We start from the raw sequence: 27332 nt of genomic DNA on the forward strand, positions 1-27332 counted from the left end.
TTTTCTGGCTTAGAGTCTAACATTTTGGATAAATGACTAGACTTCTGTGATTCATTTCCATGGAGTTTTAAAAAAAAAAGGTCTGACCAACTCTTCCACAGTATCATATCAAAAGAAATAAAAAGCATAGAAGTTTCAACCTGTTATGTGTTAAAGAGAAATTCTAAATAAATAGGATGTATAAAAACTGTGATCACATTAATCAGTAATTTAAGCTAGCAGATGACATTCAAAAATATCACACTAAATTTTAGGAGTACACTTAAAGTAGATAGATTTCCTGTCATATTCAGCAACAGCTGTGTATGTGGCAAAACCACCAAAACTCAATTTACAAGTATCATTCACATATGTGATGACCCACTCATCTTCACAATTCACAGAGTATCATGGATACCATGTCTTTCCTCCCACCTTAAAAAAATAAAAAATAAAAAATTATATATATACATATATATGTGTGTATGTATGTATATGTATGTATATATATATATATATATATATATATATATATATATATATATATATATATAGTACCCACCTCATTAGAGTTACAACTAGTCATGAGGATTTACCCGTGAACTAGGTGTGCATATTTGTGTCTTCTTCCATTATGCAGTGGAAACATGCATGGAACATCACACGACATCCTGTTGCCCACTCTTGAAAACATATGAGCTGGAGATATCCATGACAAGTCCTCCAGAAAAGGAACAGAAATGTTTATATCTATTCTAATCCCTTATGACTCCTCCACTGGTCCATCATCACTGCCTAATCTAAGAATTCACTTTCTCCTTCACGTTTAGACTTTCAGCCTTTAAAAGAATCTACTGCAGTGTTTTTCTAAAATCCTGACCTGGGCTAGGAATTTTCTGCCTTAATATCCATCATTCACTGCTTCCAATCATAGCATCAGATCTACAATACATCCCAGCTTCTTAATGGCTCTAAGCACTAACAAATCATTTAGTCCTAAACTCCTCACATCAGGCTCATTCTGTCAGACCAATTTTATAAACAGGAAAGTAAGTGGGAACCTGGCTTTGAACTCTGTGATGAATGATGAAACAGCAAAGCTGGAGAAACAGCCTTAGAAGCCCTGAATCCCCATCCCCTATCAAATGCCTGTAAAAAATCCTAGATCATCCTCCATCAAATTATTTATAGGTGACAACAAATATTTCTAATTATATCCATTCACAGCCACAGTCAGTGAATATTGTGCAAAGAGATTGCCAAAAAATGATTTTGCCAAGTAGTTCCCAGCTAGGACAGCTGAGGTGGCTGCTGTGTTTGCAGAATGGTCTCTATAAAAGTAGAGCCGAGATGTATCTGTCCTGCCCTTCCTCAAAATTCTTTAAGGTATGTATATGTGGAAGAACACTTAGCTAGTTTTACACTCCTGATAAATTATTCACTTAAGGGAGATGGCTACTGTTTCCCAAATTTTAATTTTTCTTTCCAACATTCCTAAGGATGACATTGTGCACAATAGTAATTGATATTTTGTGATTAAATGGAAAAAAAATAAAAGAATCTGCATTCTCCTGTTTGTTTTTTCTTTCAACAGTAGTTGTCTGCTTTGAGCCTGACACCTTCTCCATCTGGTAGAACGAGAGGTAAGAGTAATCTGTTATTACACTCTAAAGAACAAAGGGATCTCTGTATTACTATGTCTTAAAGAGATACCACTTTATTTCTTAGTTTAGTATTAAGAATAGGATACGATGAAAAGCTGCTCTTTAAAAATGTCTTGTCATAAAATTTTGACTTTTCATATCATTTAACCACACAAAATTTACATGTTGTTAGAACTTCAGAAAGAATGCAGTGATCATGTTATATTTAATGTGAACTGCTGCAACTTAACCAATAAAGATATATCAGAGAGATGGAATAGTAATATGAATAATGTGTTGATATGGAAGTCAAATTTTCCAGGTGCCAATCCAGGCTTTTCACTGACTCTAGTTGCCTGGGTCAAGCCAGTTGGCATTTCTGTATCTTGAAATAGTGTGTTGTAGTGGAATTAACATTGAACCTGGACTTAAGAGAAGAGGGCTTATGTCCGAGCACCACTACTTGTACCTCTGTGACACCAAATGACCCTTCACCTTTCTGAGCTTTAGTTTCCTCATCAGTAAAATGAGGAGGTTGGATTCTAGGTGACTGCTAAGGTCCCTTCAGCTCTGGCCATCTATGATTTAAGTCAATGGTTTCCAAGGACTCCTCCCATAGAATGAAACATTTAATGGACCACCCCCAAGTCCACCTGAGCTTTTCACATTATGTTAGGAATATACATAATTATGAAACCCTACTATATATTTAATACTTATTTTAAATAAGTATTATTTTTAATACAGCAGCTATATTCATTTAGAAAATAGACAACACATCGTTTGTGTGGGAATGTTGCTTATTGAACTTGAGGTAATTATCACTGTGCAGATGGATTCCAGAACCCACTGCAACAAGCCTGAGAATAATTGGGAGCTTGTGACTGATTCAGACATGAGATGGGAAGAGTAACATCATTTCTGTGTTTTGTGGCTACACTGTATATAGCAATATCTACATGGTAGTGTATTATTAATTAAGAATTGTCTGATGTAAAAACAAACACAGAAATAAAAAACAATGTAATAGAATAACTTCTCCTTTGAAGGAAAAAACTCTAACAATAAACGTTCCAATATCTGTCCCCTGAAAATGTCTAAATTTTACTGTATCATCAAGAGACTTTTAGAAGTATGAACTACATTGATTTCAGAGATACAGTATGTAGTGAATTCTATATCTAACATTATAAGTTGAGAGGAAGTTCAATGCTGATGACAAAAAACCAAGACTCCTTCTGGAAAGCCTATAAAAAGTTGAGGCTATTGTTGTTGGCAATCAAGATACTGCTTTCCACAAACCATCCCCTCTTCTGCTCCACAAAGGTCACTTTCTTTAACTCTGGTTACTCATCCTGTCCTTGCCATCAGGGCAAGAGGACTTATTTTCTCACAATTAATTTGTCAGTGAGAAAAATTTACATTTATTTTGGCTTGAAATTTTATACTGGCTGCCCATGACAGGAGAGATATTCAGAGGATTGGTATTTTTAAAATGAGAGAAGGAAGAAGAAACAGAGCATGCAAGAGAGACCTAAAACAATAAGAATCAGATAAAAAGTATCGGTATACTAAAATCCAGCAAGAAATAGAGAAATATAGACAAAATATACAATTGTTACAAAACTTTTATGAAAAACTCAGATTTTTTTCTCCAAGAAACTTTTAATCTGTTGTTTAGATAATATTTCTGATCTTCACACAATTTAAAAATAGATAAAAGATACTTAATTTTGACAAGAAAAAAATATTTCTTGGATTTTCAGCTTTTGTTGTACTTATTTTTCCTTTTACTTACCTAATACTTGTCAGTTAACTTGGAGTTTACTTGTGCTAATTAGGTCTTTTCAACCTGGACTATGTCCTCAAAGAATAGATATTACCTTTTCATAATTTAATTAAAATGAGTTTTACATCCAGTTTATAAGCCAACATTAAAAATTTGAGGCAGGAGGAAAATTCGCCTAAATATTTGTTTTTAAATAGGTTTATTTAGATCATAAAGCCATTGTTAATAGTTATTTGCCATTTATTTATATCATCACAATGTCAAAAAAAGGTGGGGTGTAGGAAAAGAAAAAAAGAAGAAAAGCAGGTAGGAAAAAAAAACGATTCTAAACACACTTGGGGCATTACAAATGTTGCTGACTGAAACGTCAATTTCTCAACTGATATAGAAGATAAGATGCAAGCTTAAAGTGTCACAAAAATTAAGCCACCAATTAAGGCTTTCAAATCAGTGATCTTTCAGAACCTCTATATAGTACACACGAGTGAACTCTAAAAGCAGGGGTGAGGAAATAAACATAGCCAATGAAGCACATTAACACAGAAGCAACAACACAATGTCCACCTGCACTCTGGGTCATCACCCAGCTCTGTTTCTTCCCTCTAGGTACACACATCTGGTGCTGTGTTGTCATCAGTAACGCGCAACCATGAGTTCCGACTCTGAGATGGCCATTTTTGGGGAGGCTGCTCCTTACCTCCGAAAATCTGAAAAGGAGAGAATTGAAGCCCAGAACAAGCCCTTTGATGCCAAGAATTCTGTCTTTGTGGCGGATCCTAAGGAGTCCTATGTGAAAGCAACTGTGCAGAGCAGGGAAGGGGGGAAAGTGACGGCCAAGACTGAAGGTGGAACTGTGAGTAAAAAAAAACAAACAAAAAACAAAACAGGAAGGAGGTATAATTGATCCTTTTCTGTTACTTGATGATACACACTGGTTCCTTCTTTTCTTTACAGACTGTCACAGTTAAGGATGATCAAGTTTTCTCCATGAATCCCCCCAAGTATGACAAGATCGAGGACATGGCCATGATGACTCACCTGCATGAGCCCGCTGTGCTGTACAACCTCAAAGAGCGCTATGCAGCATGGATGATCTACGTGAGTGCCCCGCTTGACATTATTTTTAAATAACTCCATGTACTGTATTAGCTAAAACAAATTAAAGACTTTATTTTCAGACTTTGCTACTGCCATATTATCTTTGACCAATCATTTGGTTAGTGTTGTAAATTCTGATGTATTTGAAAATATGCACATGGAAAGCCATTTACTAAACACTGATTTAGTTGGAAAACTGAATCATGTTGTACAGCAGAGGGTATTAGAGGGAGGCAGCAAATGAATGAAACCATTAAGATTTGTGAGAAGTTACACAGTACTTAGGCTCCTCTCTCCACATTTCCAAGGCAGATTAATGAGGTGACTGCTGATTGAGCAACCTTGTCTTTTCCCACAGACTTACTCGGGCCTCTTCTGTGTCACTGTCAACCCCTACAAGTGGCTGCCGGTGTACAACCCCGAGGTGGTGGCTGCCTACCGAGGCAAAAAGCGCCAGGAGGCCCCGCCCCACATCTTCTCCATCTCTGACAATGCCTATCAGTTCATGCTGACTGGTGAGTCCATAATTACAATTTCTTAGCCACTTATAAAATATTTGTATACTGATAACATAGAAGACATAGGGCCAGTACTTTGAGAATAAAATGTTCAGGAAAAAAAAAACAATATTAACACAAATAAAACTTGGGATATATATTTAGAATAAAATGTACCAGTTCCAAAAATATAAAGAATTTTGCTTTGATTTCTATGCTAAAATCCAAATTAATTAATGTGAATTCCAGCTCAAACTTAACTAAATTTAGGCATCAACTGTACATTTTAATTATAGCTAATATATCATCTCTTCTAAAAAGTAAACTTTGAAATCTCATAGTGACAAGTTACCATAGTTATTATATAAAACTTTGGATTGGACAATAAAATCTTGACAGGATTTTAAACTATGAACTACAAGGCAAATGGGACATGAAACTATTATTCATCCATCTGCTATTTATACTTTATTCTCATGAATAATATGGTGAAATAATATATTACATATTCTATCACATTAAAGTTAATGGAAGTTTAACATATTAATTAGCAGATCTTTTGCTACTTATTTTTTAAATATATTTTTTAAAAACAAAGGTATTTTCTATAGTTATTATTTTTGTGTGAATGGGCAGTTTTAAAAGACAATTTTGAATTTACAAGTACCATGTTAATTTATGTGCTAAGTTTGGGTGTTTTTTGTTTGTTTGTTTACATTATCTTGGGTTTTGGTTGCTTGTTCACAGATCGTGAGAACCAGTCAATTCTGATTACGTATGTACATTTCATGTCATTTTTCTACTGAGTTTTGACACTTGTAGTGGTTACTACTACAGTCTTAGATTCTGACTTTTTATTCTGTCTGGACTTGACAGTGGAGAATCTGGTGCAGGGAAGACTGTGAACACAAAGCGAGTCATCCAGTACTTTGCAACAATTGCAGTTACTGGAGAGAAGAAAAAAGAGGAATCTGGTGGCAAACTGCAGGTGGGTATAATGTTCATCCAAGGATGGCAGATCTAATAGACTTTTAAAAATGTGACCATGGTACTTGAGAATCATGGCAACCAATTGCATGCAATGCCAGATTTGGAAAATAGCTCTTGGAAGGACTTATGAGAGTGAGATGTATTGGCAGGTTCAATGTGCAGAAGTTCTCACAACCATTTACTGGGAGGAAAAAAAGGGGGCTGAAGGACATAGAAATCAATGCCATGTCACTGTAGTGTCCTCCTGACTCCAATTTGTCCTCCTTCTCACTCACTTTAGGAAAACTTACCCAAAAGATACAGAATACTGAAAAGGAGTAAAAGGAAAGGTGGGGGTGAGGGGTCAATGGGAAGTTATTTTAGCAGACTGCAACTCATCTTTTCTAGAGTTCCTTTATCTATCTTATTCAATTCTCTTCAGGGGACCCTTGAAGATCAAATTATCAGCGCCAACCCCTTACTGGAAGCCTTTGGCAATGCTAAGACTGTCAGAAATGACAACTCTTCTCGTTTTGTAAGTTTCTTGGTCTTCCTTTTCATGTGAGAATCAGCACTGCCTCTTCTGTACATCTAGCAGCAATACATTTTCCATCTATTTCTTCCATAACTAAAGAAATAGTATCTGACTTTTAATATATATAATAAGTCCTCTTTTGCCTCTTTAAGGGTAAATTCATCAGGATCCATTTTGGTGCCACAGGCAAACTGGCTTCTGCAGATATTGAAACATGTAAGTTAATAAATATTAGTGATTGAGAATCTTTTTCTTTGGGGGTATGTATTAAAATCTTGTTCTTATCTATGTTGTGTGAAATTTTCAAACATCTCATTTTTCACTGTGCGCTTTTCTTTTAAATGTGCTTAATCTTACTTTCTAGATCTGCTAGAGAAATCCCGAGTTACTTTCCAGCTGAAGGCTGAAAGAAGCTACCACATATTTTATCAAATCATGTCCAACAAGAAACCAGAGCTTATTGGTAAGAAATATTTTTGATTTCTACCAAAAAACAATAACAGTCCTAAGAAGTCTCTCTGAAATGTTTTTGATGATCAAAGTAACTCTGTTTATATTTATTCTTTTCCATGTGTTCAGAAATGCTTCTGATCACCACCAACCCATATGATTTTGCCTTCGTAAGTCAAGGTGAAATTACAGTGCCGAGCATTGATGATCAGGAAGAACTGATGGCCACAGATGTAAGTAATAAAAAGAAGAAAAAAGCAAATTTATTTTCCAGTATACAACACTCTCCTCTATCATTATTGGATAACATTAGCAGAAAGACTGTAAATAGGCAATACTACCTTTCAGGCTTTCCTACCCTAGAAGATAACCCAGTGGTTAGGTCTTTGTCATTCTTTGGCTAATTGGCTCTTTTTATTTTTTTCTTATCAGTCATTTTTGATCAATTTTTGTACTCTAATAGTGATGCTTACTGTGCCAGACCCTACACCCAAGAATCTGGGAAAAGCTACTGTATTTTTACTTTTTTTTTATATAACAGAACATGGAATTCTCACAGTTCCTTTAAAATCAGTTGTAAACACAAACTTTGTTTTGAATATACTTCTGTGGGCAAATAATATAACCCTCTCCTTCCTATGTCGTGTAAGAAGAAATGGATTGTCTACCTCAAAAATACTCTTTTGCAGATTCCACGAAGGCTTTACATTTATTTTTAGATGAGAAATTCTCTACTCCTCTTTTTTTTTTTTTAAAAAAAAAAGAATTATTACTTATTTTGGCTTATTTTTAATACATATTTTATTTTTTCTTTTGAATTTCCGAATAATCTATCTTCTTTGATTACTCTTAACTTTAATACCAGTGGAAATATCCCAGAATTCCCAACATAGGATTTAAAGTTGCTTGCAAATATACTTTTCTTTTAAAATATCATTTTCGAGAAGTCTGTAAACTACTTATCTGCCCTTATCTTACAAATATCAGCTCTTACTCTCTATAACATTATTATATTCATGTGTTCAAACATGATATGGAGTTGAGAAATACTCCCTAATATCAGAAGTTTAAAAAGATGTAGCAGTCTTGCTCCAGGACTTCTGTAATAATGTCTAAGTTCTATAAGTAGGTAGATTCAGTGAACTGGAACTGGAAGGTAATAACCTGAGGAAAGTGTCTTAGGAGACAAGTGTGGTAAATAAATATACTTTCTTCTATGTTCTCTGATGCCTGCCCCCATTGTACAAGACTTTCCAAAGCCTCACATGGGCAACAAAGAAGGTAATCATAATCTAATAGAGAAAAAAAGACTCAAAAATAATTTCAATAAAAGAAGAAAGTTCTTTCTATAAATGTCTCTTCCCTATATGAATAATATCCAGGTAAAGTTCACTGCCAGACATCTCATGGGCAGCTGTGACCTGATAGACACATGGAGAAAAATTCAAGCCACTGCTGTTGTCCTCGGATCCTCTTCCCAACTGCCTCCTCCATGCCCACTGGCATGGATTTTGATTATGTATTAGGTTAGGACAATGTGGGAGAAGAAGGAGCAAATAAATTTGAGACTAGCAAAAAGAGCAAGGAAAGCAATGACACTAAGAGAAGTATATGCGGCAAGGCCAGGCTAATGTGGAGAAATGGAAAAAGCACTGGCCTTGGCATCCAAAGCCATGCCTGAGTCCTGGCTGATTAAGTGTGGACAAGTCATAGAACATCTTTACTGTCCACATAACTCAATGGGAAGACCAATACATACCTGTTGGTGTTGCTGTGTGGAGGAAAATGTTGATGAGCACGAGTGCCTCTTGAAAATGACAAAACGTTAGTCAAATATGACAAGGCATGATCAGAAAAAAGTAGGAGTGTCCTAAGTCTGCCATGGTAATAAGTGTGAGGTGAGTTAAATTCAACTCTTTCCAGAGTGCTGTGGATATCCTGGGTTTCAGCAATGATGAAAAGGTGGCCATTTACAAGCTGACAGGAGCTGTGATGCATTATGGGAACATGAAATTCAAGCAAAAGCAAAGGGAAGAGCAGGCTGAGCCAGATGGCACAGAAGGTACCACTCCCTGTTGATATTTTTCAATTGACGGAATTGACACCATCAGCTCTTCAGAGGCTTTCTTTGACTTATCTGATAATGGGAAACTGTATCAGGAAAAAGGAATTACACACTTCCTGGTGTTTTACCTAACTGAGCAGATGTGTGGAGAAGTGATTTCTGCCCATTCTGTTCTTCATTGTGTTATTGCAAGCTAGTATTTGCTATTTAAGACATTCTTTATTCTAGTGAATAATTAGTGTGACAACGTGCACGGGGTGGGGAGGGGAGGGGTGGAACAGATCTGAAGTTTCCAATCACTACTCCTCTAGGTCAGAGTTCCTCAAAATATTTTTATCTGTGGTCCACTTTAGCTATGTTTTAAATATCACACAGAGCATTAATTCCCCAAGTTCCAAATTATCATCTCAAAAAAATGACTAAAATTAGCATGAAAGGAGGCAATGTTTTTGAAGCAATATCATCAAATAAATAGGTTTTGCCACATTTATACATTACTCTTTGAGTGAAACTTTTTTTTGTGCCATTGTCATTCATACCTTATATTGTGTAAGCTGTGATTGGTTTCAATGTTCTCACCTCATTTGTGCAGTTGCTAACAAGGCAGCTATTATAACAACATCATCTATCCTTTCTTCCTTTTAGTTGCTGACAAGGCAGCCTATCTCCAGAGTCTGAACTCTGCTGACCTGCTCAAAGCCCTCTGCTATCCCAGGGTCAAGGTCGGCAATGAGTATGTCACCAAAGGCCAGACTGTGCAGCAGGTAAACATGACTTAAACCCTCTGAGATTCATTTAAACCACAGGAAACTCAGGGGTCCATCATGGTTTTCAATCCAAAAACTAAACTACCATTGTTCTTAAAGGTGTACAACTCAGTGGGTGCCCTGGCCAAAGCCATCTATGAGAAGATGTTCCTGTGGATGGTCACCCGTATCAACCAGCAGCTGGACACCAAGCAGCCCAGGCAGTACTTCATCGGAGTCTTGGACATTGCTGGCTTTGAGATCTTTGATGTTAGTAGTGAACTGACAGGAAATTATCAAATGCAAATCCTCAGTCATTTAGAATATTCAAAATCATCTTTACAAAAGTACAAAATGGAATTTGTGCTAAGGAAGGGTCTTTAAAGAGATATGAAAACTAGTAAATATATATAAATATAAAAAGAGAGAGGGTTTTAGTCTTTCAAATCTAGAAGCCTCAAAAAAAGTCCATGAAATGTTAAAATAGGCAACATCTACCCTGGATCCAAGCAGATGAGTATAGAAACACTTTCTTAAATTATTCTAAGGGAAAAATTAAAAAGATGTCCTCATTTAACAGCATTTTGTCTCATGTGTTTGACTTCATACAGTTATCTATCAAAGAACTGAGAAGTCAATTCTTCTTCATTTAGAATTATTTCACATATTAAGAAAACAATCTGAATCTTTGTAATTTAATAACCCAAAATGCCTTAAATTCGGAAGGAAATATTAGCAGCTGCTCTGTAGATTCAAATAGTGAACTTATGAATAATTTCCTATATTTATTATTTCCTATAGTTCAACAGCCTGGAGCAGCTGTGCATCAACTTCACCAACGAGAAACTGCAACAGTTTTTCAACCACCACATGTTTGTGCTGGAGCAGGAGGAGTACAAGAAGGAAGGCATCGAGTGGGAGTTCATTGACTTTGGGATGGATCTGGCCGCTTGTATTGAGCTCATTGAGAAGGTTTGTATGATTTTTCAAGCCTTTGAAACATGAAAAACAAATAGTCCACCTTCCTATGTTTAACTACAATCCCAATTTTCAAAGAACAAGCAGTGGTGTTTTATGACATACTTATACTCTGATCAGTTGTGAGATGTGTCACTAGTGATCTGTTATTAATGAAGAAAGTAATTTATAGAAAAACGATTACCACATACATATACACAGTCACGTTTATCCCTCTAATCACTTCATTTTCTTTCTCTGGTATTCTTCCATGATTTGATGCATATGGGAGAAAGGAATGAAATTACAGCTAGTCGTCTGAGTACTATAATTAACTGGTGAATTCATGATGATGTGTATTGTGCGTACATCATCCTTCATGTGTATCAAGGCAGAATACATAAAGAAGTCTTAAAGGTTGAAAGGTTAGCTCTTCAATCATTGTAGTAATTAAGACTATGATGACTACTGAGTAAATTGATGACTACTAAATAAATACCAAAACTCTCTATAGCTTTACCTGGAAAATGAGACCTGGATTCCCCATTATTAAGGGGGTAGAACAATAATTATATCAGTTCTGAAGATGTTAAAACTCATAATCATTAAAACACTTTCAAAAGTGTAGTAGGAACTCATCATGTACCTATTGATATTAGTAAGGCATATTGTCATGTGTGAACCCTAACCTTAAGCAGTGGAAAGAAAAAAGTGAATGGAACTGCCATATAGGAAAACTTCAAATAATGTTAAAACTCATAAAAATATGAGGGAGGAGAATGTAAAAGCAGACTAGTCTGCCCAATTTGGAGAAAAGATATTTTAATTAAATGATATAACATCTCTACTATTCATCAAAACTATATAGTCCTCAAGAAAGGTATTTTTTTTTTCTATAGTATTTCAGTTTCTGGAACACCCAAAATAGTTTTTAAGAGACAGTTTGTAACTGAAGCAAAAATCATCAATGTTGAATTTTCTATCAGGCTTTCATATGAAATTTTCTGCTGAAAAGAGTCAATCTGCTTACAAAGCAAAACCAAATTATCATCACTTAACTCCACAATGTTGGGAAACATAGATAGCTTAGAGTACAAAGAGTTTTAGTGCTACAACATGAGATGCATTTATCGCTTGGGAATGGATCATTTCTAGTCATTATCCATAATCTCTTCTCTTCATATTTTTGTCATATCTAGATTTGAGGTAAAGGAAGTTATACTGTCAATAGGGAAGAAAGTATGTAGATATATATACATTTATGGAATAAAGAATTCAGCTTTGAAATGGTAGTTTTGAGATTTAATTTTATACTCTGAACATAGAGCTTGTCAAGTGGCACAGATGGTCTTCTTTTTTTTAATTGAGTCTTTCTAGCAAACATATTTCCTGTATGTCCTTGGTACATATTGTTTTATATTTCGGTAGTAAAGAAGAGGCAATAAAGTAGTATCATGCCTATTTAATTTCTTATCATTCCAAGTCTTCTTTTGGAACATTATATTTTCAGGTTTCACCAAGTACATAAATTATTGGAGCATATTTTTCTGACTCATCATTGTTGTCCCCCTTTTCCTATTCTTAGCCAATGGGCATCTTCTCCATCCTGGAAGAGGAGTGCATGTTCCCCAAGGCCACAGACACCTCCTTCAAGAACAAGCTATATGAACAGCATCTTGGAAAGTCAAACAACTTCCAGAAGCCCAAGCCTGCCAAAGGCAAGGCTGAGGCCCACTTCTCACTGGTGCACTATGCGGGCACTGTGGACTACAACATTGCCGGCTGGCTTGATAAGAACAAGGACCCCCTGAACGAGACCGTGGTCGGGCTATATCAGAAGTCTGGAATGAAGACTCTGGCTCTTCTCTTCGCTGGGGGATCAAGTGCTGAAGCAGGTCATTTTTAATATTATGAATATGTTGTAAGAGCCACAAAACAGAAATATACTCTTTATCAGGGACAGATACCATTGTAGCAAAACTTCATGTGAAAATACTGGCCAGTATAGATCTAATGAGATGGAGTATATTTAGTCTTACGATCACAGACTTTCAGAACTAAAACTGACACTATGAACTCCTTTCACCAATAAGGAAACAGAGACTCAAAGAGGTTAAGTGATATGCTCAGGATCTTATAGCTCATTTCTAATATTTTAATAGTACTGATTCTTTCAAGGATCCAGCCAAGTTGGAGATGAGGAAATTCTTTGTCAGGGCACTAGTGCTTGAGAAATTGAAGTTCTGTTCTTTTAAGTCCCTTATGACCATATTTACACACTTGAGATCTTGTGATTATGTTTGTTTCAATAAGTAACAGTACGAAAGCACAGGCAAATAGGAAATAGAACTTCCCTGTAGGTTAGCAGAAGCTCACTTACCTGGGACCAAGCATGCAACTTTGCCTGTTCTCTAGGGGACATGTACACTAAGGAGGCATTACTATTCTGTCTTCTGGGCACTTCCTCCAGGGAATAGCCTTTGCTGATTTGGTTAGAGGAGTCCCAGCCCTTCCCCAAATCTACCCTTTTCATACACAGTTCTTTTGTTGTTGGTGTTATTGTTTTTATTGTTTTCTTGAATGCTTATATTGTGAGCCAATGCTTATATTTTCCAAACCTAGAGTTGAAGAAGGAGAGATATGGAAAGAAGAACAGGAATGATACAAATGAATAAGTGCAAATTTAAATTCCAAAGGGAATTTTGGCAGTCCTGGTGTCTATGAATAGTACTTAAAAGGCTGTTGCAAATAATTTTATTTTTTATATTTTTTTCAGAAAGTGGTGGTGGAAAGAAAGGTGCTAAGAAGAAGGGTTCTTCTTTCCAGACAGTGTCAGCTCTTTTCAGGGTACAGTATATTCTTGAATTTCAAGGATTGTTATTGTCAAAAAAATTAAATTATCATAACAAAAAAAATCAAGAAATATATAATGAAACTGAAAAGAATAGTGATATACTAAAAAAATAAATAAAAATAAAAAATGTCTCAGGAAAAATGTAACAGGGAAAGGACCCAAAATGTGTCTCTGCGCATCAAACCTTATGAAAAGTGAACTCTATCCTCTTTAAGCCCCAAATCTAAATGATCCGGTATTTAAAAAAATTTCACATGAAATCAAATCCTTTCTTAAAAAAGCAACCACTGTATTCAGTTACATCTATTTCATATGACCAAAGTCTCAGTACAAATTTTCTATGATTGGCAATGCTTGAGAAAAATAAACTGAGGTTGACTGGTTTTGTGTAATCTGTAATTTTGTAGGTATGCTCGTATATGATTTCTCTTGGCCATCATGATTTGTTTTTCATTGAGACAACTCATTAAAATGTGAAATAGGAACACATTGATTACAGATCATTGAAAGGAACGCTCAAGTAAATGCAACTAGAAGTTATTTTAAGGCTTTTCATTTGGTTTTAGGAGAATTTAAATAAGCTGATGACAAACTTGAGGAGCACTCACCCCCACTTTGTACGCTGTCTCATTCCCAATGAAACCAAAACTCCTGGTAAGATATTTTGAATATCCAAATAAGATGCTGGTGTGACTTTTCATTAGACTTTTACACAGAAAACATATCTTTCTTTCAGGGGCCATGGAACACGAACTTGTCCTGCACCAGCTGAGGTGTAATGGTGTGCTGGAAGGCATCCGCATCTGCAGGAAGGGATTCCCAAGCAGAATCCTTTATGCAGACTTCAAACAGAGGTTTGTGTCTCATTATCTATCCCTTTCAATGTGCTAGCCTATATCAAAATTGCCATGTAATTTAAACATTTTTAACTTTTCTTTGAATCCAGAAATGCAATTACTTGAAAGGTGATCATAAAAGAAAGAAGTCTTGGTTTACATTATTATAAGTTTTTCATCCTGTCTTTGCAAGTTTTACATAAAGCACTGTTTGATTATTGGAATGCAGTTTTTTCTCCAAAAATCAATCTATAATTTTTTTCAATGATAGCTACCATTTCAGTGAAGAAAAACTACATTTTAATATTATTTTTATTCTGATAGATACAAGGTTTTAAATGCAAGTGCTATTCCAGAGGGTCAGTTCATTGACAGCAAGAAGGCTTCTGAGAAACTTCTAGGGTCTATTGATATTGACCACACCCAGTACAAATTCGGTCATACCAAGGTATTACCAACGCAAACTTCTATCAGAATTTCTGCTCCTTCGAATTTTTTTAAGAATAGAAATAACATACTTAACTTGTTCTTTGACAAGGTTTTCTTTAAAGCTGGCCTATTGGGAACACTAGAGGAGATGCGAGATGATAAACTGGCTCAACTCATCACACGCACTCAAGCCATCTGCAGAGGGTACCTGATGAGGGTAGAGTTCAGGAAGATGATGGAGAGGAGGTAAGGGGCTAACTACAAGTCCTCCTTCTCCACATTTTCTTAGTTGGATCCAATGTAATCATTACTTTTGTTGAGAGATTGTCACTTTCCCCATTCTTTTTCATTTGCATCTTTTTTCCTTTCCTACAGAGAATCCATCTTCTGCATCCAGTACAATATCCGTGCTTTCATGAATGTGAAGCACTGGCCCTGGATGAAGCTGTATTTCAAGATCAAGCCTCTCCTCAAGAGTGCAGAGACAGAGAAGGAGATGGCCAACATGAAGGAAGAATTTGAGAAGGCCAAAGAAGATCTGGCTAAATCAGAGGCAAAAAGGAAAGAACTTGAAGAGAAAATGGTAACTCTGATGCAAGAGAAAAATGACCTACAACTCCAGGTTCAAGCTGTGAGTATTATACATTGCATAGTTCAGCAACATCTATCATCCAAACACTATCTGACTTGATATAAAAATTTTCTTAAGGTTTGTAAATAAATGGTTTCCACTGAAACACTTGTTGTAATTGTTTGTCTTTCAAAAATACTAAGACTCAGACCTAGAAAGCAATAGATACAAAGTCATAAATTATGCTGCATATGTTCATATGTATATTCATACACAGTTTGGTTGTCAGTGAGCAAAGTCATAAAAATATCCATAGACATTTTCTTTTCTTTGTATAAAATTCTCTTAGTTTAAAATGATCTTTCCTTAGTGGATATTTTTATGAATAAAATAGAAGTTATGTTGTTTTTATCAGGATAGAAAAGACTAAATCAATCCCTCCTTAAATGTAAGAAAGTTGAGTCCTAGAATAGGTGATTTTTCCAAAGTGGCAAAGGTGCAGATTTTGTCAAAAGGCTCATTTCCTGATTTGACTTTCCATGTATGGATATTTAGAGGAAATCTGTTATTATGTTTACTCTTGACTGAAATTATTAACATTTTCTCCCTTTGATTTTTAAAAGTTGGCAAGTTACTTGGCATATGTGTTGACCAACTGGTTGAGCCATTGAAGTTTCCACCTTTTAATAAATTAGTGTATGTTTGCAGATATAGCTTAGACAAATAGAAATATTTAATTTACTCCTTTAGGAAGCTGAAGGCTTAGCTGATGCAGAGGAAAGATGTGACCAGTTAATTAAAGCCAAAATCCAGCTGGAGGCCAAAATCAAAGAGGTGACTGAAAGAGCTGAGGATGAGGAAGAAATCAATGCTGAGCTGACAGCCAAGAAGAGGAAACTGGAGGATGAATGTTCGGAACTAAAGAAAGACATTGATGACCTTGAGCTGACACTGGCCAAGGTTGAAAAGGAAAAGCATGCCACAGAGAACAAGGTATAATATATGATCCATTTTAAAGTATTTACAAGTTACTAAAGTATTTAATTGAAAGTTTATCTTTAAATTCTTGAATAGAAAAGGAAAATACTGCCATAATTATGTCATCTCTTCAGGCTTTACCATTTCTATCTACTTATCTTGGCCTTTATCTCTGATATGTTTTAGCTACATTGGCCTGGGTTAGCTTATAGTTTCCTTTTTTCATCAGGCTGATGTTGTCCTGAGATATTACCATGTTTTTCATCAAGACAACAGAATGTCATTAAAATTCCTGTAACTTGTTCAAATTTAAAGGTGAAAAACCTCACAGAAGAGATGGCAGGCCTGGACGAAACCATAGCTAAGCTGACCAAGGAGAAGAAGGCCCTCCAAGAGGCCCACCAGCAGACCCTGGATGACCTGCAGGCAGAAGAGGACAAAGTCAACACCTTGACCAAAGCTAAAATAAAGCTAGAGCAGCAAGTGGATGATGTAAGTGTGAAAAACATTGTGTTTCCCCTTAAGGCAAAATAATAATAACATGTAACCATAAATGATACTCATAAACTTTTAACTGCTGGTTTGCAAGTAATAATTAAGGTTCTCAGAGTATTTGGTGTTTTTTAAAATTCTTCTCTGTATCTTTGAAGACTATTAACATAAGGTTAAGTGTTTAAGAACTGAAATAAATAAAATCCGTTATAAATTTAGCTTGAAGGATCTCTGGAACAAGAAAAGAAACTTCGCATGGACTTGGAAAGAGCCAAGAGAAAACTGGAGGGTGACCTAAAACTGGCCCAAGAATCCACAATGGATGTCGAAAATGACAAACAGCAACTTGATGAGAAACTCAAAAAGTTAGTATGATATAATTTGATCGTAAGCTGCTTATTTTCTGTCAATTCAGATGAAATATATGCCTTAAAGAGCTCTAAAATATTACTTCATGCATAGGGGAAAAAACAATGACATCTTTCACTTTTCTATTTAATAAAAATAGTAATTATTGACTTGTAAAACATGTACTACTCGCTTCCTCAATACCAGCAGTATAAAGACTTTCAATTATACATAAAAAAGAAGACAGTTAAGAGAATTGACAGTGAGCTAATGATGCTCTTCTAACAGGAAAGAGTTTGAAATGAGCAATCTGCAAAGCAAGATTGAAGATGAACAGGCCCTCGGGATGCAACTGCAGAAGAAGATCAAGGAGTTACAGGTAACTACATGACTTCCACCTCTTCTGGGCATTACAAGAATCAAAACTGCCATGAATTCACATGAATGTTGATGTCATTCCCAGGCCCGCACTGAGGAGCTGGAGGAGGAAATCGAGGCAGAGCGGGCCTCTCGGGCCAAAGCAGAGAAGCAACGCTCTGACCTCTCTCGGGAACTGGAGGAGATCAGTGAGCGGCTGGAAGAAGCTGGTGGGGCGACTTCAGCCCAGATTGAGATGAACAAGAAGAGGGAGGCTGAGTTCCAGAAAATGCGCAGGGACCTGGAAGAGGCCACCCTGCAGCATGAAGCCACAGCAGCTGCTCTTCGGAAGAAGCACGCGGACAGTGTGGCTGAGCTCGGGGAGCAGATAGACAACCTGCAGAGGGTCAAGCAGAAGCTGGAGAAGGAGAAGAGTGAGATGAAGATGGAAATCGATGACCTCGCTAGTAATATGGAGACCGTCTCCAAAGCCAAGGTCTTTATTAATTTGTCCCCTTTTCATTTTTATTTGCAACAATTAAAAATGACCAAGTTTATATATGACTATATCTAATCTAACTATACATATTTTAGATGTTATCTCAAATATTAAAAATATTCATAATAGGCAGTACTATATTGAATTCTATCATTTCAGACTTCATATCTTATTTGTAGAAATCACTTTAAACTTTGTTACTAATACCATGAAAAAGTACAATTACAGAAAAAAACCTACCTCTACATCCAAGGCACCATGCAGGGCTTTGAATTAGATAGAAAAGTAAATACGACTCAGGCTCTTTCCATAATTAGTTGCAGGTCACCAAATCCCAGACTTAGAAAGAGCAATGTATCATTACTGCTGTTTTGTACTTTCTACTGCAGGGAAACTTTGAGAAAATGTGCCGCACACTAGAAGACCAGCTTAGTGAAGTGAAAACAAAGGAAGAGGAGCAACAACGCTTAATAAATGAATTGTCGGCCCAGAGGGCACGTTTACAAACAGAATCAGGTTAGTAAATAAACATATGACCAACCTGTGGATTGCTGAAAGATAAAAGGCAAGCCTCCATCTGCACATACCAACCAAATACAAATCATTTCTTGAACCATGTATACCTATTTACCATTGAATTTTATTCTTTCTTTTTATCGTGAATAATAAAAAGAATAGTTTATAAGCTATAATTGGAAAAAATTAAGCTCCTGAGGAAATTTTTATTGCCTCAACATTACTCAAAAAAAATAAAAATAAAAAACAAACAAACAAAAAAACACCAAATCCTCAAATACCAAAGTAAGCTCACACATTTTTGAAAGAGCAAGAAATATCCTTCTCAACAGCACCAAAAGTTTTGAGTTATCTTTCCATCATATAAAACTAGAGGTCTAATGTTATTTCATTCTTTCAATCATCCTTCATCTAGACAACCTAGAACTAAATCACTCATGTTTTGTCTTTCGCAGGTGAATTTTCAAGACAGCTTGATGAGAAAGATGCTTTGGTTTCTCAGCTATCCCGAGGCAAACAAGCATTTACGCAACAGATTGAGGAATTAAAGAGGCAACTAGAAGAGGAGGCTAAGGTAAGATTCTCCTGTTGACACTTTCAATCACTTGAACTTTGTAGCATGAAAACACTATTGACCTTCACATAGAGAATATCTATGACCGGAACATGAGCTTACATTGCACTTTTTGGTTGGTTCAGGCCAAGAATGCCCTGGCCCACGCACTTCAGTCCTCCCGCCATGACTGTGACCTGCTGCGGGAGCAGTATGAGGAGGAGCAGGAAGCCAAGGCTGAGCTGCAGAGGGCAATGTCCAAGGCCAACAGCGAGGTCGCCCAGTGGAGGACCAAATATGAGACAGACGCCATCCAGCGCACAGAGGAGCTGGAGGAGGCCAAGTACAGGCTCTTAGTGAGAGAGGCAGGCAGAAAGAAATAAATGTTAAAAAACACTCAAAGGAAAAAATAAAGGAGAATATCCCAGGATTGGAGATAGGTGAAGGATTTCAGCCTATTTTATAGCAGAATAGTGGGGATTCCACTATACTTTTCTTCTTATAGTCCTGTGTATATCCATTGGAGAATGAGCTGTGACCACAGCCCTCTCCCCATTCTGGTATATTACAAAAGGATCTTAAATTTATTTCCACTAAAATGAATAATTATCAGCATATCCTTTATGAACTAAGTAAAATTATTTTCCTTTAATATAAAGAACTTATTCACCAATAACACACAGTTTTGGGATAAAACTCATGGGAGTTACACATGGAAGGAAAATAACCATTATACTCCCAGTGCAGGAAGCTTCCCTAAATTTATTTCATACAGAATGAGAGAGTTTGGCAAGCATTTGTAGAAGGAGTATTCTAGATAAGAGTGTGGGTTGAGAGAGGGCATAAATTAAATGGACTGGTAAAGAAAGCAGTAAAAACTGGATGATACTTGAGAAGTGTAGTAATGGAGTATTTATTGTCTGGGCTGACCAAACCCAGAAAGTTACTGATTAATTGTATGACCTTGAACGTGCCACTCTGGACCAGTTTCCTCATTTGTAAAGAGGACCATACAAGAAAAAGTTTAAGAATCCTATTCAATGATAACATTCTTTGATGACATGACTCCTTTGCATAGTTGTCACTTGTTCCTCACCCTCACATCCTCACATTGCTCAGTCAGCTAAAGTCCATTTTCTCTCTCGCTCTCTCTCACTCTCGCTATCTCTCTTTCCCGCCCCCTCTATTTCCATCTTCTCTTTCTCTACCACACACAGACAAATGGCCTCATAAATATGTCTGATGACCCCTTAGATAAAAATAAGAATTCATTAGGGAAAATGGAATTCTAGAAGAGAAAAATGGGTATTGAGAAGACATTTTACAAAACCTTAACTTGTAGACACAGTAGCAAAAAATCTTGGGAAAAATATGCTTTCTTAGCAGCTTTATAAAGTTGACAGCAATAACTTTGACTCTGCTCTTAGTCACTCACACTGACCAACTTTTCAGGAAGAAGCTGGCCCAGCGTCTGCAGGATGCTGAGGAACATGTGGAAGCTGTGAATTCCAAATGTGCTTCTCTAGAAAAGACAAAGCAGAGGCTCCAGAATGAAGTAGAAGACCTCATGATTGATGTGGAAAGATCGAATGCTGCCTGTGCAGCTCTTGATAAGAAGCAAAGGAACTTTGACAAGGTAGCCCACAGTGACCATCTTTCAAGGGGGAAATTGGCATGATTCTAGGTTATAGACACTTAGTTCCAATGTACTTCCAGGTCCTATCAGAATGGAAACAGAAATATGAGGAAACTCAGGCTGAACTTGAGTCCTCCCAGAAAGAGTCTCGTTCTCTCAGCACTGAGCTGTTCAAGGTGAAGAATGCCTATGAGGAATCTCTGGACCAACTTGAAACACTAAAACGAGAGAATAAGAACCTACAGCGTGAGTCTTTGTAATCATTTTATTTCAAAAATGATATGAAGGTATCTTGTCAATGTTTCATTTTTCTCATCTTATTTTGGTATTTTATTATTAAACTATAGAGGAGATTTCTGACCTGACTGAGCAAATTGCAGAGGGAGGAAAGCACATCCATGAATTGGAGAAAGTAAAAAAACAAATAGATCAAGAGAAGAGTGAACTACAGGCTGCCCTGGAGGAAGCAGAGGTACATGTTTTGTTTGCTCACTTAGGCATTACAAATAAGGTGAAAAGTCAACAGGGGATAACCCATATAATTCAGTGAGAAAACTGAATTGTACCTTGGGAATGCAGAACTCATAAGCTAAATTAAGATGTATGAAATTTTGTCTGGTTTTTTTTATGCCTTCTTGAAACAATCATCATAATGTACCAAAAAAAGTTATCTGACCTTGACATCTAGATAACCTAAATGCCACTTTTTCTAAAGGCATCCCTTGAACATGAAGAAGGCAAAATCCTTCGCATCCAACTTGAGTTAAATCAGGTGAAATCTGAGATTGACCGGAGAATTGCTGAAAAAGATGAAGAAATTGACCAGCTAAAGAGGAACCATCTCAGAATCGTGGAGTCGATGCAGAGCACCCTAGATGCTGAGATCAGGAGCAGAAATGATGCCTTGAGAATCAAGAAGAAGATGGAGGGAGACCTTAATGAAATGGAAATTCAGCTGAACCATGCCAACCGCCAAGCTGCTGAGGCAATAAGAAATCTTAGAAACACACAAGGAATACTGAAGGTATATCATGATAAACACACATGGTGTTACAGAGCCTGAGTATTATCATGTAACTCAAATTTTAATATTTTAGGAGAACTATGTGGTATATATCATCTAAATAATATAATGATTTGAAAATTTTATGTACACAGCTAAAAAATAGGTTAATTCTGGAAAGCACAGAACAGAGTTTACTTTATAATGAGAAGAGAAGACAAAGTGGGTGTGAGGAAACAGTGAAAGTGATGAGAGAGTGTAGTTACATGCCACTGCATAAATGACTTCATTTATCTAGACTACATTTGTTTAATATATATAAAATAACACCATCAGGCTAGTTGATAAGGATCCATTTCTGATTCAAAATTTTGTAGCTTAAGCCATAGTATTTTTCTATGATCTAAAATAATATACCATCATATTCTTCTGAGAACTGTTACCATAGGCTACAAAAGATTTGTCATTAAAGGGACTTGCAGGTTTTTCCTGTGTAATCATACTCTAAGTTATGAATATAATTGTGTGTGCATGACTCTAAATTTGTATTTGCTTTCATTGGAGCATGAATAAGAGTCCTTTTCTCTTTTTGTGTAGGACACTCAGCTACATTTGGATGATGCCATAAGAAGTCAAGATGACCTTAAAGAACAACTGGCAATGGTTGAGCGCAGAGCTAACCTGTTGCAGGCTGAGATTGAAGAGCTAAGGGCAACCTTGGAACAGACTGAGAGGAGCAGAAGGGTGGCAGAGCAAGAGCTTCTGGATGCTAGTGAGCGTGTGCAACTCTTGCACACCCAGGTGAGATTTGGGACTAGGATGAGCAAATGCACTCCCTGAGGCTTAAGACAACTTGGGAGGATAAGCTTGTTTATAAAGTAAGAAGTAATCTTGGCTAAGGTCCATTCCTGGAATTCTGGAAAATGTACATCAGTAAGTACATACTGGGGTCTAGCTGGTTCACAAGTATATTTATGGGCTGGCACGATCATGTCGATTTGAAATAATTTCAAGTTCTAGAAACTTTTATAAAAGAGCATAGGAAACTCCCTACTAATAACCATATATACAACATCGATGGCCATCTTCTCTTTTGCAACTCTAAACTGCAAATAGATAAGCAAATAAAATAGAGAAGGAATGAGCCGCCAAGTAATATTTATGTGTCATGTATGCAGATAAAGCTAACTTTATGGAATATAAAAAGAAGCTCATAAGTTTAAACTCATGGAGGTAATCATTACTGCTAGTCAGCATTCATGATTCATAATGAATTTGTTCCATAAATGGTGGTCTATCCTCACAATGCTAACATACAGCCATTTCAGCATGCATTTATTGTCATAGAAAGATGTTCTATGTTCACAATATAGTAAGTGAAAAAAGCAACTTAAAAATAATATGTAAAGCATAATCCTTTTTTAAAAAATATGCATAAAAATATCCAGAAAGATAAACAAAAGTGTTATCAATGGTTATCTCTGGATAGTGAGAGTACAATAATTATTGTTTCTCTTTTGCTAATTTGTATATTTTACTATTTTTACAATAAACATTATTGTATACCTTTAAAAGTTACAAAACAATAGTCATCACAGAAATGTTAAAATCACACACTACAAAATTTTTAAATTTGAATCAAAATAAGACATTTTTCTTACCCATTATTAGTATCCTTGAATTGACTGAGTATTTCAAATACTGTCCAAAACATAAGATATTCTTGGATCATTTTTGTACCAATAATAATGCTATTTATGCTCTTAAAATTAGAGCCAACAAAGATGAATAAACACTTAAAAATTAATAATCGATTTTTCATGAGCTGTGTCATACAGCATTTTAAATCTTTTCTTGGGGAGGGGGTAGTGCTTTATGTTTACAAACAAGCACTGATAAACTGCCAAAATCTTTGATATCAAAAATTAAATTTTACCTGAAAGAATTCAAGAGAATTTTTATTAACAGAAATATTGTTAGAAAGAAGAGAAGAAATAAGCTTAGACTCAACTTTTCATTTGGTTTTTACTCTGAACATTTCTCAGGGCAATAATTTATGCCTGTATACATTAATAAAATTGACAATGTAAATATTTATAATTAAACGTGCTTTTCTACTTTTTTATCAATTTAAAATAGAATACCAGCCTGATCAACACCAAAAAGAAGCTGGAGACAGATATTTCCCAAATCCAGGGAGAGATGGAGGACATTGTCCAGGAAGCTCGCAATGCAGAAGAGAAAGCTAAGAAGGCCATCACCGATGTAAGCAAGATGAGCATTTGTTTTACTGATACATATGCATTACCCATCATTACCAAGTTTCCTTATTTTCTTGATTTATTTGTTAATTAGGCAGCCATGATGGCTGAGGAGCTGAAGAAGGAGCAGGACACCAGTGCCCACCTGGAACGGATGAAGAAGAACCTGGAACAGACGGTGAAGGACCTGCAACACCGTCTGGATGAGGCTGAGCAGCTGGCCCTGAAGGGCGGGAAGAAGCAGATCCAGAAACTGGAGGCTAGGGTGGGTCCCCACCACTTCATTCAATCCCTAGCCTGTTCACACAGCAAGTTAGTTACAGCCAGTTGTTAAACACCTTTGTTGTCTTTCAGGTGAGAGAGCTTGAAAATGAGGTTGAAAGTGAACAGAAGCGCAATGTTGAGGCAGTCAAGGGTCTTCGCAAACATGAGAGAAGAGTGAAGGAACTCACTTACCAGGTGACCAGTCTCCATATGTTCCAAATTTTATTTTCATAAAAATAAAAATGAGTTGTTTTCAAATAATGACACTATGTATTTGCTACCTTTTACATTTCAGACTGAAGAGGACCGCAAGAATGTTCTCAGGCTACAAGACTTGGTGGACAAATTACAAACCAAAGTTAAAGCTTATAAGAGACAAGCTGAAGAGGCTGTGAGTATCTTCACAGTGAGAGAAAGGTTCAAGAGCAAGTCCAGGTTTTGTAGAGCCTGAAGTTTATAGAATGTAAAAGGCTTTCTTTAATGCAAAGAACACAAGATTGGGAATACAAAATTAGGTATGAAAATGAGTATTTATTTACCACAAATTACTGGAGCCTCAGAAATTCAGGTTCACTTCTTCTGACACCTCTTTAAGTAGCTTTCCAGACATGGTAACACAGAAATGCCTATTGGTTAAAACCCAACTCCCTCCCTATCTAGAACACTCTACAACTCCCATCTGGGAGTACTATATTCCCAGCACTCAAAGGGACTGTGCAAATGAGGGCTCTGAAAATTAGACCTTATTTAACTTCATGATAAATTCATCTCAGGGCATTTCTTTTTCATTTGGCTGCAGTTATCTTCCTTATCCTATTAATTCTGAAACCTTCCTTAAGGTTCTTTGTATTTAATACTACCACTGTGCCTACTTTTTAAAGTTTGTTTCACAGAAACAAGATTGACTCAGATTCCCACTATGTCGATCTCCCTGTGACCATTGTAGCATCTTAAGTTTGCCAGGAATAGTGCTAAGTGAGAGAGACTGGGCAGAGGGATTGCAGCCCACTCATTCATTGAGGCAACTATACGGGATGCCTTGTCCCCAAATTAGTATATCACCAAATAACAGAACCTTTTTGCTTTCCCATTCACAAAGCAAATCCTGTAGCTGCTTCCAGTAACAAAGGCAATAAGAATCAGAAAATCTCAATTTTCTCATACTCTCAAATGCTTTCTTCTCAGGAGGAACAATCCAATGTCAACCTTGCCAAGTTCCGCAAGATCCAGCATGAGCTGGAGGAGGCCGAGGAGCGGGCTGACATAGCCGAGTCCCAGGTCAACAAGCTGCGTGTGAAGAGCCGCGAGGTTCACACAAAAATCATAAGTGAAGAGTGATTAGTTCTAATACTTAAAGGTGACCAAAGAGATGCGCAAAATGTGAAGTTCTTTGTCACTGTCAGATGTCACTGTAACATCAAGGAAATACAATCTGCAGAGAATCTTGCAATCTAAAAATGCATATGTCTCTTAATTACAAGTCCTATGGTGCTATTAGAACTAATTCATTTATTCAACATTTGTTAAGCTCTTACTGGTACAATCAGAGGTGGTGACACAAGTAAATGTGGGCAATGAATGAACTTTAATAGAAGACAAATTAAATAAAGTGCTCTGAGAGGATGTGAAGATGATTAATGCACCCTGAATTCCAGTCAACTAATTTTAATGAGTACCAAGTATGTGTGTGCACAGACATGGGCACCCAGGATATAACATTATCGCTGCCTTTAAAGGGCTCAAACTAGTGGGAAAGACAGCATCTCGAACAAATTACAATACAACATACATATTCTGATTGAAGTGTGAAAACAAAGTGTGACAATAACATTGAGTGAGCTTCTAACCTGAGGAATCCAGAAAAGCTTCTCGAAGAATACTATAAGCTAGCTCCTAAAAGATGAGTAGATAGTTTAGGTAAAAGAGAAAAGGAGATGCTCATTCAAAGAAGAGAAAATGAGCCTGAGATTTCATAGTAGTTTACACATAGGTGCCATGAGCAAAGGACATCAGATGAGGCCGGAGATAGGAGTTAAAACCTGACTGTGAAGGATATAGTTTCATATGCAGTGCTGGGGAATTGGGACATGCATCAAACTAGTCAGATTTCATGAGGAGAGTTGACACAATTCTGGCAGTGGTATGGAGGATGGAGTAGGATAGGAAAAACCAGAGCCTGGAATGGCTGTTAGGAAGGCTATTAAAATTGACAAATTGGAAATGACAGTGATGGAAATGAACAAGAATGCAGAGTGAAAGTGAGAGTTCTAATACTGGTATTTAAAAAAAAGACTGGGAGAGCACAGAAGAAGTTAAACAGTTTCACAACATTCAAACCTCCCAGTTACTTTGTGGTTATAGATTTTACTTCCTTCGGGGGTTGGGGGGGGGCGTGGGAATCCTTTTCCTCTGAACTGCCTCCCTCTCCAAAAAAAAGGACAGAAGTTTCTGGACAATTATTCCTATTAACCTTTAATTTCTACGTACAATTCTGCTGACCGAGGAACCTGATTTTTTTTCAGTACCATTCATATTTTAAGGTGGAAACAAAGAGGGAATTTATTTCTTAATAGCAAAAATTAATGTGGCTACTTTATCATAGCCATTGCCAGAGTGGTTTTTTCTTTAATACTTTTTAAAGCTTACGATTTGGCTTCTTTGTGTGGACATTTAAAAAATAAAATAGCGGAATACCAATATATTATAGTGGTAAATGTACCTTTCTAATGAGGAGATTCCTTCAGGGAATTTCATTCCTTAGTATGAGAATCTTAATTAGTAGTAAAAATCCTGCTTCATGAGAAGAAGATTTAAAGGAGATAGAAAATGATTATAAGGACTATTTCACGTAGGCCATTATAAAGACTAAAATGAAATATCCTGCCTAGAGTAGGCATTTATTATCAAATTTTAATTAAACTCTGTAGAGTTAACCTATTAACCTCAAAAGCACCAGGCAATTGCTTTATTATTTTGTCTCCTAAGTACTTAAATGATTGCTTATATA

At 36.4% G+C, this 27332-nt stretch overlaps 1 protein-coding gene across 1 annotated transcript; it reads left to right on the forward strand.

The window, feature by feature from the left end:
- The first annotated feature begins 1344 nt into the window (after nt 1-1344).
- MYH4 (myosin heavy chain 4) lies at nt 1345-25773 on the forward strand. The gene is made up of 40 exons (XM_016121303.2): nt 1345-1365; nt 1574-1622; nt 4018-4264; nt 4366-4509; nt 4868-5024; nt 5754-5781; nt 5883-5994; nt 6418-6510; nt 6663-6726; nt 6875-6973; nt 7090-7193; nt 8884-9022; nt 9671-9789; nt 9892-10041; nt 10573-10743; nt 12314-12623; nt 13505-13575; nt 14149-14236; nt 14319-14436; nt 14743-14866; nt 14957-15093; nt 15223-15478; nt 16169-16411; nt 16712-16888; nt 17108-17253; nt 17525-17615; nt 17700-18089; nt 18482-18608; nt 19064-19182; nt 19308-19504; nt 20614-20797; nt 20878-21043; nt 21145-21269; nt 21513-21821; nt 22398-22601; nt 23940-24065; nt 24156-24326; nt 24416-24520; nt 24621-24716; nt 25511-25773. The coding sequence occupies exons 3-40, from the start codon at nt 4061-4063 to the stop codon at nt 25661-25663; spliced, it is 5817 nt and encodes a 1938-aa protein (XP_015976789.1). The 5' UTR covers nt 1345-1365; nt 1574-1622; nt 4018-4060; the 3' UTR covers nt 25664-25773.
- The last annotated feature ends 1559 nt before the right edge of the window (nt 25774-27332 follow it).

The sequence above is a fragment of the Rousettus aegyptiacus genome, unplaced genomic scaffold (assembly GCF_014176215.1).
Source record: "Rousettus aegyptiacus isolate mRouAeg1 unplaced genomic scaffold, mRouAeg1.p scaffold_m13_p_6, whole genome shotgun sequence".
Classification (NCBI taxonomy): Eukaryota; Metazoa; Chordata; class Mammalia; order Chiroptera; family Pteropodidae; genus Rousettus; species Rousettus aegyptiacus.